At 42.4% G+C, this 13,060-nt stretch overlaps 1 protein-coding gene across 2 annotated transcripts in view; it reads right to left on the bottom strand.

Annotated features, from left to right (window-relative positions):
* AKT3 (AKT serine/threonine kinase 3) overlaps window positions 1-13,060 on the bottom strand; it is a 211,931-nt gene that overhangs the window by 49,711 nt on the left and 149,160 nt on the right. For both annotated transcript variants that reach the window (XM_079763614.1, XM_079763615.1), the window contains 3 exons: window positions 11,870-12,001; window positions 5,703-5,768; window positions 4,198-4,266 (listed from right to left, as the gene is read on the bottom strand). In XM_079763614.1, the coding sequence (XP_079619740.1) occupies window positions 4,198-4,266; window positions 5,703-5,768; window positions 11,870-12,001 (267 nt within the window). The remainder of the gene's footprint in view (window positions 1-4,197; window positions 4,267-5,702; window positions 5,769-11,869; window positions 12,002-13,060) is intronic.

Here is a 13,060-nt window from a genome sequence, read left to right as displayed (position 1 = left end):
GAAGAGCCCATGGCTCTCTGCTCAGGAGCGAGTAGATGTGAAATCCAATGAAGACTGTCCGTGGTCACCCCGCAGGATAGACTACACCAAGCATGTCAAACTCAAAGGCTAACACGGGCCAAATAAACGAGGCATGCGGCCCGCAGGCTGCGAGTTTGACATGCTTGTTCCACACTCTCCTACGTAACATACTCCCCCTAATCGGTAAGGCTTCTCTCATCCGGCTCCTTCTGCCCAGGATCCTCCTCAGGCTTCTCCAGCTCTTGCTGAGCCGATTTCTCTGAATTCATATAACTTAAATGCAATTATGATGGGACTCCATTATCCTGACAAGCCTATAAGTCAGTATATGTTGATTTTTCTCACAACCAGTATTTATTCAGAATCCACATATATCAAGATTATTTATGCCCTGCTAGTGTGGCTCAGTACTTGAGCATCAACCTATGAACCAGGAGGTTATGGTTCATTCCAGGTCAGGGCACATGTCCAGGTTGCAGGCTCAATCCCCAATTGCTGGAGGGGGGGGGGGGGCATGCAGGAGGCAGCCAATCAATGATTCTCTCTCATCACTGATACTTCTATCTCTTTCTCCTCCCTCCCTCTCTGAAATCAATAAAAATATATCTTAAAAAAGCTTATTTAGTGCTTTAAACAATACTGGCAAACATAGTGATAATACCAAGGTTGGCCCAACGCATGCTAATCTCCTGTGCAGTACATTAGGCTGAAAGAAGTCCACATATTCCCAACATGTGAAGAAAGTATAAGAAAAGAAATGTCTCAACTGCTGCATTTATATTTCAAGATAAATTCAGAACATAGACTGAAAGGATGCTATTGCTAGTTAAAGGTCAACAGACAACAAGTATGAGTTGAGTGAAAACTGGGCTAGTTGTAATTACTTCACTGGGCCCATTAGAGAAGGCTAGCGCAGGGAGGACGGTGGCTGTGAGGAGGGCTGGGATGCTGCTGTTGGCGTAAGTACCATAAATTCACCTGAGCTCGCTTTCCGCCAGGACAGTCTTCTCCCGCTCAGCCCTCTAGGCCTCACACACATGTTCCCCACTGGGTGCACCTATGGGTGTTGCTGTGGGTTGTATGTGTGAGTTCATAGCTCCCCTCACTTCTATTTCAGTCTGATTTCAAACAGCTAAGTACTTTGGTTGGTATTTTTCTACGGCAAATGAGTTTTCTGCATTTCCAGGCAGCATCCCTGGGCAGAATAACGACAAGGCAAACCTAAAGCAAAACCAAAAGTGAATCAATCGCCATGCGTTTCCCAGCAGGTTCCCTTCCCAGAAACAATTCATTTAAGAACCGAAATCATCCCATTAAGTTCCACAAATTAAATAACTGTCTGTATTTATGAAGTGCACTTAAAATATGTAAGTGCATTTGATTACCTGAAAGAATTGGGAGATTACATACACAAACTTCCATTTTTACTAAAATTGTATAAAAATAATTAAATTTTCATTATACACACACACACACACACACACACACACACACGGCAATGCTATACTATCCATGTACTTTAAAATGATATATCACATACAGAAGCAGTTCACCTGCTTCAATACATTAAATAATTTAATCTTTTATGATATATTCCCAAAACAGAAATTCTGAAAAAAAGAGAAGAAATGCCAAACAAGAGAAATACTATAGGAGTGTCAATGCTAAAGAAAACCATTTGGCTAGTCTGAAAATCTGCTTCTGTGCATAAAATTTTTTCGACAATCTTGAATTAATTAATCTCAGAAGTACCCTAGGTGTATAATAAAAGTACAAGACCCGGCTAGCTAGCTCCCTCTAGGAAGAGATATTCAATGTGATAATTATTATAAGAGATGTAAATATATGATACTGTGTAAGGAGACTTCTCTAATTCAAGAGTGTTTCTCTGAGATTTAGCTGCAGTTTATGGTTTTCTCTGTATTATTCTCCCCCCTGGTCATCTACCCATCCATCCTTCCACCCACCTGCTCATCCATCCATCCATTCATCCACCCATCCATCCATCCTCCCGTCCACCCATCCAGCCATCCATCCATCCATCCTCCCGTCCACCCATCCATCCATCCATCCATCCATCCATCCATCCATCCATCCATCCATCCATCCATCTGCCTATCTTCTTTCCTTCACTTTTAAAAATAATAATATATATCTGTGGGACATAAAATAAAAGCTGCACAAGAATACAAAAGTGATTAAGTCTTCTCCCACCCTGTCCCAGCCACTCAGTTCATCTTCCTAAAGATCAGCATCAAGGCCCGGTGTGTAGCTGCAGACAGTCAGTGTGCACACACACAGGTGCAGTCTTACTTTAACACAATGAATGGTGGCTTGCTTTATCATCTGGCTACGCTTTTCTGTTGTTTTTTCCACTTCATAATGTAGCTTAGAAATTGTTCTGTATCAGCCCATATTGGGCCATCTCATTCTTTTTAATGGGTATAAAGTATTCCACTGCATAAATATAATACAATATGTTTAAGCAGTGTTCTAATGAATGTTCATTTAAGGTACAGAATGCTGCAATGAAGGTAATTATCTATGATTCATTTGTGAGTATGTCTTCAGGATATATAGGAAGTGGAACTGGCAGGTGCATTTTCAGTTCTGAAAATACTAACTCAGGGGTTTCATCAAGTTAAGCCCATGAAGTAGAAATTATCCACCTCCATAACCTAACTTACCACCTTCCCGGGAAGGGCTCTAGATCTGTAGCCACAGTTCTGACCCTGTTCATCCTCTGTGATATTTCCACGTGTGTCTTTTCTTAGAACTTAGCAGCAGTTTGTAGTTTTCCCTGTATTATTCTCCCCCCTGGTCATCTACTCATGCATCCATCCATCCATCCAACCTTTCAAAGCGAAGTTTATAATCTTACCCTCAATAAATTCTTCATAAGTTCACTCTATCAATTAATTCTCCGATTGCAACCAAAAACCAGTGTTGGTATTTGTCGTTCTATCCACGCCCAGTTATTTGGTTGTTAAGACATATTAATCCCATACAATTCCGTGACACCCATCTTCTTCGTATGTTCGCAGAGAGCATGTGACTGTCAGAGCCCCGCTCAGAAAGCTGGGCTCCGATGACCGCACTGCTCAAGCTCTCGTCCTGCGCTCACCAACCAGAGGTCCTGCTCAGGTCATCGCCTCGGCCTGGAATAGCGTCTCCAACCAGGTCCCCCGCCGAGACCTCACTGAAGGCCTCCCCGAAACGCTAGGTCACCCATAAAGCACTTTCTCTCATGGGTTTATTTGCACTGAGGTCTTCCACTATATCGTCTCATTTGTAACACACTTATAAGATAAATGATGAATTCCTTCGTAGAAAGGACAGCGTCTTAAAACATTATAGTAAACTTACGCTGCCTAGGCACCGCAAATGTGCTCACCAAAAAAGCGAATTTTGCCATGAACTCATTCCTACAATAATTTACAGAAGGAAAGATTCTATACAGGATTTAAATTTATTTTGGAAAATAAGACTTTTAAGGTCGGTGAGATACAAGCCCCTACTTATTAAATTTAAATTTACTTCAGAAAACCCACAATGTGAAAGATTTTCAATGAACTATTTCGGTAAATTATATTTTTCCCCTCATATTGATTTTGATCAAAATAGGGAGGAGAAAGGATGAGGCCTAAGGGAATAGGTGAAATATACTACTAATTGAATTTCTCTTTAAAACTGCAAGACCCCTTAAAATCTCTTAAATACAGTCACGGTTACTACACAGAAAAAGGGAAAACTCAATCCCAATGAGTCCTATAATCTTTCACTCCACTGAGTTTACAACGAGTAAAATAGTGTGTTGCAATTTTCACAAAAACCTAAGAACTTCGTAAAGCATCATAAATCCTACATTTCTAACTTTCACAATTAAATGACTTCATGATTTTACTTTTGATAATTTTTTACACTTGAAAAATATAGAAAAATGTAGAATATGATTACATTGGCCAATATATGAAAGAAGTTATTAAAAAATATAAACAATCATTACATTTCATTAGGAATTACTTTGCTCCCATCTACTGAATAGTAGAAAGAGCTCCTCAAAGCCCTCCCACAAAGCAGAGAGCTGTGATATTACAACTTATATTTTCATAACTTTATAAAACGGCTGACAGGATTACCATGCAAATGCAGGTGCTGGGTTTACCGGTCACTCACCTCGCCCCCATTGACATATTCCATCACAAAACACAAACGGTCTTTTGTCTGGAAGGAATATTTCAAGGACTTGAAATGAAAAAAAGAAAACATGTTATATTATAATCCTACATTGTTATAATGGCACCAAAACAGCACACTCAGAAACAGTAAGCGGGCCTGATGAAATGAACGGCTATCATTCCCTGCGAGTCTATTTACCCCTGAAGAGTGCTTAAGGTAGGGTTTATGAGAAACGTGAGACAAATGATGTTCCGCTCAGCAATGGGCATTGCTAGGGGAAAATTAACACTTTAGGTAAAAATTAACTTAGGAACCGTGATGCGCACTTCTCAATGGAGTGTGCCATCCATTCCGTACTGTGTGGGTCCCCAAAGCTCTTATCCATGAGATCGCAGAGCGAGGCCGACAAATTACTCTAGGGGAGGTCTAAGGCAGTTATATTTGGGGATCTAATCATTACAACATAACTTTTTGCACATGGGGGACATAACATCTCCCAATTCAATGGAGTTGGTTCATGTAATTTCATAGGATATAAAGACCACAGAACCATCTTAATCCACTAAGACAAAAAGCACACAACAATGTAACATTAAGTCCAGATATCTGGTGACACCTGTGAAAATTCCTACATTAGGCAATCCTAAACCTTTAAAAGACCCTTTAAAATCTCTTAAATTCAGTCCAGGTTACTCTGAAGAGAAAACTCAGCCACAATGTGTACCCCTCCGGCCTATCGGTCCACTGAGTTTACAATGAGTAAAATCATTCCTCCTTTTCAAAGTCTAGCTGGTACTTTTCATCTTAATGTACTTCACTGAAACCAGAACTCAAAGAAACTTGGCAGATTATGCCTCAATTACAATCAATCAAGGAACAGGACTGAAAAAAATTGGTTTGCTTCATACTTCACAGTTTATACTTCATCTAGTGAAGAAATAGCATGCCTGATCCTGCCTTTAATGTAATATGCTCAGCATTCCTGTGTTTCTGAAAGTCCTCTATCACTAAAAGAAGTCTCGATTTCTACAAAAAATGTGCAGCAAAGATTTCTGCCTTTCACATCTGAGGACAATATTGCCTGATCATGTATGTATTTATAATAAACCAAAGAAGCTTAAAACCCTTACATTTACTGCTAATCTTTTCAGCTGGCCCCTTTTTAAGTCCACCATTTTCTCAGTGGTCTCCTTAACACGCCATCGTTGATTTATTGGCTGTGTGAGTTATTTGTATTCAAGGTAGTGAAATTCATGGGAGGAAAAAAAAATCTCCTAAAAGTCATAGTTGCGTAATGGGAGGGATTACAGATGCACGCATATTGCAAATTCAACCCTTACATTCCGGTAACTTCCAAGAAATCGGACTTGCAGTCTTCCCACACAGAGAAGGGCGTACCTCAATGACTGGTACTGACAATGTTCTGTTCCTTAGCTTAGTTCTGTCAAACCCCCTCTCATCAGAAATGCTGCGGTGACCACATCTGTCCGCTAGTCACTTACTGTCAAGAAGGGGTGCCTCGTGTTCTTCAGTACCCGGCTCTCGGTGAGGGTGTGTGCCACTTCATCCTGCAAGAGAAACAGGCCCCTTTAATGCAGGTTCTGAGACCAACAGAAAACGGCACCATTCTCGAGGCCAGGAGAGGTAAAACCCAGAGACGGAAAAAGATTTTATTCATTTATTATTATTATTATTGTTATTATTATTATTCTTTTAGTCCTCACCCAAGGATATGTTTCCACTGATTTTTAGAGAGAGTGAAAGAGAGAGAAAGACAAGAGAAATACTGATGTGAATTGGTTGTCTCCTGCATGAGCCCCGACCAGGGCCTGGGACAGGGAGGACCCTTCGGTCTGCAGGCCGATGCTCTACCCACTGAGCCAGACTGTCTAGGGCTGGAAAAAGGTTTTATAAAACAGTGTCATGCTTGCTCCCAGTTGCCAAACTAGCTTCTCACTGTTCCTTGATTTCTATTTCTAATCTCTTATATGAAGGTTGTTGTTTTTTTACCTTGATGGAGCAAATGAAAGCACAGTTGTTTTCTGTTTTCCATAAACACACGCTAGTAGTCACCTTTCCCATGTGTTGTTACTGGAATCTTTGTTCTTTTTAAAATACATATATGTTTATTGAATTCAGAGAGAAAAGGAGAGGGAGGGAGACACAGAAACATCAATGATGAGAGAATTATTGATCAGCTGCCTCCTGCACGTCCCCTACTGGGGATGGAGCCACAACCTGGGCATGTGCCCTGACCAGAATCAAACTGTGACCTCCTGGTTCATTACTCAATGCTCAACCACTGAGCCATGCCCGCCCGACTGGAATATTTGTTCTTTTAAAAAATATATATTTTATTGATTTTTTTACACAGAGGAAGGGAGAGGGATAGAGAGTTAGAAACATCGATGAGAGAGAAACATCAATCAGCTGCCTCCTGCACACTCCCTACTGGAGATGTGCCCGCAACCAAGGTACATGCCCTTGACCGGAATCAAACCTGGGGCCCTTGAGTCCGCAGGCCAACGCTCTATCCACCGAGCCAAACCGATCAGGGCCGGAATCATTGTTCTTGAGGCTCCTGTTCCAAATGGGACTTGGATGAAAAGCCACATGAACTCCTTGGGCTTCAGCGGTGACACAATCCCTTCGGAAGCCAGGCTGGCTTCCACTGGAGAGCATGCTGCTTGCATACTCTTGTCTACATTGCCCCTCACTACCTTCCCGTCTTTCCTCTGTCCCTTCCAATTTCTAGTATTGGGACAGATCAATCTCCCATGCTCACCTCTCTATTCCACATCAGAAGGGGGATCACAGACATAGAGAAAGCACCATTATATCCCCCTCCAACCTCAGCTGAATTTCGGAGGATTCTGACTCACTGCTATGGTGTCACCTTCCCTCCCGTACACGGTTGTTTCAAACCTTTCCCAGGCCGCGTACAAGCCTTGCACAAGTGCTAAGATGCACAATCAGCCCTGCCAGGTCCCCTAGTCGGTGCCGCGCGGGGCTGGGGCCCAGCTTGTCTGATCTCAAGTCGTCTCTCTCCATCTCAGCCTCACTCCCTCACCCTTTCCAAAGGCCAGCTTGCTTCCTCCTCAGGACGGGAGTCCTTAAGAACATATGGCCCATCTGATCACTCTCTTCTCTGGAAACCTGGCGTCCAGGGCGTCATAATCTCTTCACTGTCCTCCTTTGCATGGTCACCTTTCCTCGGTCTTTTTGCTGGTTCCTCACCTCTGAACCCTTACCCTCTGAGTGCCCCCAGGCCTCATCCCTCAGCCCTCTTCTCCTCCCTGGGGCCTCGTGGCCTCGGCGCCCTCATCCAGACTAAGGCTCAGTGTACAGCAAGCATGTCAAACTCATGGCCTGTGGGCCACATGCCTCATTTATTTGGCCCGTGTTAGCCTTTGAGTTTGACATGCTTGGTGTACAGGTTACATGGCAATCAATGGTCTGCCAAAGCTGACTTCTCACCCCCAGACTGCTTCCCTCAATCCTAGGATGGATAGTTGATAGACTTAAACTGGAGTGTCTAACAAAAATATCAAATCAATACGTCCAAATCCTAATTTCTAATCCGCCATCAAGAAGCTTGTTCCTCCCCCACAAAAATATCACCCCCGTCGCTGAGAATATCCTTCCCATTGCTCAGCCAGGAAATGGGGCAATGATCCTCAACTCCTTCTTTCTCTCCTCTCCTACGTTCAGTCTGTTAGGCCATCCTGTTGGCTCTTTGGCCACAGAGATGAAGGCCTACACACCAAATCCTGTAAGACTCTGAAGGCACAAATATATTGAAAGTGAAAGGATGCAAATCATAAACAAAATAGAGCAGGGGCAGGGGTAGCTAGCACGTTATCAGAACAACAAAAAGGTTGTAAGAGACAAAGAAAGTGACATGATGTGTATATTAATAAGAGCTTCAAAATAATCCTATCTAATAAAGAGGGAATATGCAAATTGACTATCACGCCGTCACAAAGATGGTGGCGCCTATAGCGCAGAACGCTTGCCCCGTTGCCCTGGCGATGAGGCAAGTGTTCTGCACCTGGCCGCGGAGGGCAGTTGGGGGCCATGAGGCTGGCAGGGGAGGGCAGTTGGGGCAATCAGGCCAGCGGAGGGGGGCAGTTGGGGGCGAGCAGGCCGGCAGGCAGAGTGGTTATGGGCAAGCGGGCAGGCAGGCAGGTGAGTGGTTAGGGGCCAGCGGTCCCAGATTGTGAGAGGGATGTCCGACTCCTGGTTTAGGCCTGATCCCACAGGGACATTCCCCGGCAGTCGGACATCCCCTGAGGTGTCCCAGATTAGAGAGGGTGCAAGCCGAGCTGAGGGACACCCCCCTCCCCCTGCCATGCATGAATTTTGTGCACCAGGCCACTAGTAAGAATTATAATTACAAACATTTATGTACTTAATAACAGACCATAAAAATATATAAAACAAAAATGGACAGAACTGAAGAGAAAGTTATAGTCCCACAACAATAGCTGGAGACTTCCATCCCCTACTCTCAATGGGCTTGGCCGGCCAGATAGGAAATATGTAAGGAAATAGAAGACTAAATACAATCACCACCCAGGTCTAGTGGACACCCACGGAGCACTCTACCCTGCAGAGAGCGAGCGGCCTTCTCCAGGGCGCGTGGAACAGATCCCAAAGATGCACCGTACGCTACGCCACAAATTAAGTCTCCATTGATGGCAAAGGCAGGTATCAGACCAAGTACCTTCCCCACCCAGGCTGGGATAAAGTTAGAAGTAAAAAACTGAAGGAAAACTGAAAAAGCTATTAATTACAACTAATGGTTGAAAGAAGAAATTATGAAGGAAATTAAAGAAGAAAATACTGAAAAATGAATGAAAAGAAAAAGAAAACACAACATACCAAAATTTATGAGATTCAGGAAAAGCAGTATTAAAGGGGAAATTATAGCCTTAAACACTCACATTTTTTTTTTTTTTTAAAAAGAGCCCTGGCAGGTGTGGCTCAGTTGGTTGGAGCATCGTCCTGTACACTGAAAGGATGCAGGTTCGATTCCCGGTCAGGACACATACTTAGGTTGTGGGTTCAATCCTCAGTCGGGTTGTGTCTGAGAGGCAACTGATCGATGTTTCTCTTTCTCTCCCCTTCCTTCCCTCTCCCTCTCTCTCTAAAATCAATAATAAAAAGTAAAAAAGACAAATCGTCCCATGAGAGTTAAAAAAAACAAAAACACACACACAGAAAAAGACCTCAACCCCACAACTAACCAACTAACTGCACAACTTAAGGAACTAGAAAAATAACAAATTAAACCTAATGCTGGCAGAAGGAAGAAAACAATAAAGATTTGAGCACAGATAAATAAAATAGAGAACAGGGAAAATCAATGAAAACAAAAAGTTGGTTCTTTGAAAAGATTAACAAAATTGGCAAACCTTTAGTTAGTATAAGAATAAATGTATGAAGAATGAGGGAGATAGAAAACCATCTAAAGTAGACCATGGCAATACTTGTAGTAGACAAGATCCACTGATAGATGGTTAATAGTGGGCAAAATTTTAAGAAGAAAAAAGGACATTTGCGCAGTCACAGAGTATTTCCTCTAAGACAGTTGTTAATTAAAAAGGGAAAAATCAGAACGTCACAATGGCTGAACCCGGCAGACACCCGTTTACCAGGTGATCAATGTGATGTCCACAGGAATAAGGCAGATGCACTTCATTCACCCCCGAGACAATGCCGAGAGGGCACCTCAGGATTCACACCCCAGGTCTTGTCAGACTCGAAAATGTCACATTGCTAATCACTTCGCTATGAATAAGCCCATTTTCCTTCAAGGAATAGATAAATGAACTTGTTGGGGCAAGCAGCGAGGATCTACAGCAATCGGGATATTCTATCATTTGTGGAATACACCCGGCTTTGTACAGTTCCTCGGAAAAGTGTAATTAATTAGTGAGATAAGACAGAATCCAAGTGAGGCTTATGTAAGAAAGGAAAAACAGAATGGAGATGACATTTGCTCATGCATGATACACAGCAGGCGGCACTCATAATCATCATAGCAAATATGTAACAATAATATATTTATTTTCATTTAATGCGATTTTAATTTTATTCAATATATAACTAAATTTATTCAATAATGATGGCAGGTGCTATTCCATTTCTTTTTTAAAAATATATTTTATTGATTTTTTTACAGAGAGGAATAGAGAGTTAGAAACATTGATCAGCTGCCTCCTGCACACCCCCCACTGGGATGTGCCCGCAACCAAGGTACATGCCCTTGACTAGAATCGAACTTGGGACCCTTCAGTCCTCAGGCCGATGCTCTAGCCACTGAGTCAAACCGGCCAGGGCCCATTTCTTTGTTAATTCATCGGATCCTGACAACAGCCCTATGAGAGGGACACGATTAGGACCCTCATTTTTCAGGTGAGAAAACCAAGGCAACAAAAAGTTGAATAATTTGTTTGGGATCGTTTCGTAGTAAGTAGCAGAGCCTACAGAAAATACCAGTTTAATTACCATACGTGTCAGGCGTTACGCTGAATCCTTTACATACTCCATTCAACATCACGTTCTTGTCCAGGAACACGGTTTCCCACAAATACAATTTTTACAAATGGACAAACTGCGATTCTCCTGGGCTGCTCCGCTCGCTGCGAGCTGTTTACCGTGCTTGGCCTCTACCTGACCACAGTCAGTCTTTTCCTTCCGAGTCATCGTGATAAGCATATATACCCCCCCCCCCGCCCCAAACCACAAATACTGTCAAATGTCCCCGAGGGATGGTACTCCGCCCCAAACTGCTTGGGGAAGGTCATTAGGTGGTAAGATACAAAGCGGGGATACAATCCTAGGCCCAACTGCATCCAGGTCAATGTTCTCCCCCCACCAGCACTGACTGCAAAGAAGCCGAGGTTGAAACAAACGTACAAGACACGGGAGCGTAACTCACAAAGTGGGTGGAGCTATTCACTCCAGACAGGAAATATTGTAAGTTACTGAAAGCTAAAGTCGTCTACACAGGATAACAATGATACTGTAGGTCACTGTTGAATTAAGGAAGACAAAGCTTGGACCAACTTATAAAGTAGATCAAATTTGCCTTTTGAGGGAATTGGGGTTTCATTTAGAACACTCAGAACTGGCATCATTAACGTGTTCGTTATTTGCAGAGGTGAACGAAGTTACGAGAAGGTGTTAGGCCTCCTGAAAAAAATGTCAAAAACTATTTCTTTTAGTTTCATTATTCTCGTATTTTCAAATTTACTAAGGCTGCTTTTCCATTCAACAGATATAAGCTGTATCATTTATGAGTACAAATCATCTGTTATTCTAATCCTTCTTATTCAACAAGAAATTCAGAATGTTGGGGGAAAATAAAAAGCAACATTAGTGCAATTAGTGATCTAGGTCACAAAAACATAGCAAAAACATTCTCCCAAACACACATAGGATAAATATTTCTATCTCCTCAAGGTAATAAAATAGCTTCAGTATATAATATTTAGATAATACTATAAATGTTTGAAAGTTTTAATATTACAAATATTAAGATAATAGATGTTAATAGTAGCCTACAACCAACATTTTGGTTACTGAATGGAATTTCGACACTAATCATGCGTATGTGTGAGGACACACACGTGTGTACAGTGTAAACAAAACTTTCAGTTACCTTTGCAATAATAACTTCTTTCTTCAGAATCTTCATAGCGTAATACTTCCCACTTGCCTTCTCTCGAACCAAAATAACTTTCCCAAAAGTGCCTTTACCTAGTAGCTTCAAATAGTCAAAGTCATTCATTGTCTGAAAAATACAAATTAAAAAAATACATTAAATATTTGATGCAACTTATTTGTCAATATCCACTCATTTGCAATATCCACTCACAGGCAAATTCTACCAAGAGCTCTTTGAAATGAGTAACAATCAGATGGCTCTGGCGTCTCATCAGCAGTCATAGATGCTGGAAATCACTGAAGCAATTCTCAGATACCGGAGACAATACTTTGGAACCTAGGATTCCTCAGCTCCTCAAATTATTAAAGAAAACTCCTAGCCCAGATGGTTTTGCTGGTGAATTGTACAAACATTTAAGGAAGAAATAATAGCAATTGTGTACAAGCGCCTACAGAAAATGGAAAAGGAGAGGATATTTCCCAATAATTGGTAACCATTACCCTGATACCAAAACCAGACAAAAACATTATCAGAAAACTACAAGCCAATCAATATCCTTTATGTAAATACATGTAAAAATTCTAAAGATTTTACAAATGAACGCCTCTGTTCATTTTCAACATTCTACGCTACCCACAGTTTTTCCAAATGTCAAGTTATAATGTGGTAAGCGTTCAATGGTATCTCTAGTTCAAAAGAAAAGCAGCAAGAGACATCGGGGAAATAACAAAGTACATTTATTAATTCACCTAAAAACCAAACCAACGGGACTAAATATACAGAATATTTACTGCCCCTCCTCCCTGATGCACATGTCACTCTTCCCTCTTCCTGGGCTGGCACTGTGTCCAGCTGTGAACACAGAGTAGAGTCAGAGCCACACACGGCCAGGCCCAGACCCAGCCTGTCAGCCTGTCCGCTCAGGCTGTGGGAAGCCCGGGCTTGTGGCTGGGAGGAAGGCCATGTAGAGAGGCCCGGGGATGCAGAGAGGTCACGTGAGGGGGACCCAGAGCCCAGACACGTGAGAAAGGCTTTCTGGCATTTTCCAGCCCAGCCCCCTGCCCGTGGAATGCAGCCGCCTGGGCGATAGCTGGTGGCCAGCAGAACTGCCCAAGCAGACCGGGAAAGCGTGAGAAATAACACGCGGGGACTGTTTTAAGTTATTAAACTTGGGTCGTTGGTGCT

This window comes from Cnephaeus nilssonii, assembly GCF_951640355.1.
Source record: "Cnephaeus nilssonii genome assembly, chromosome: 23".
Classification (NCBI taxonomy): domain Eukaryota; kingdom Metazoa; phylum Chordata; class Mammalia; order Chiroptera; family Vespertilionidae; genus Cnephaeus; species Cnephaeus nilssonii.
This window is presented reverse-complemented; position numbering and strand designations above follow the sequence as displayed.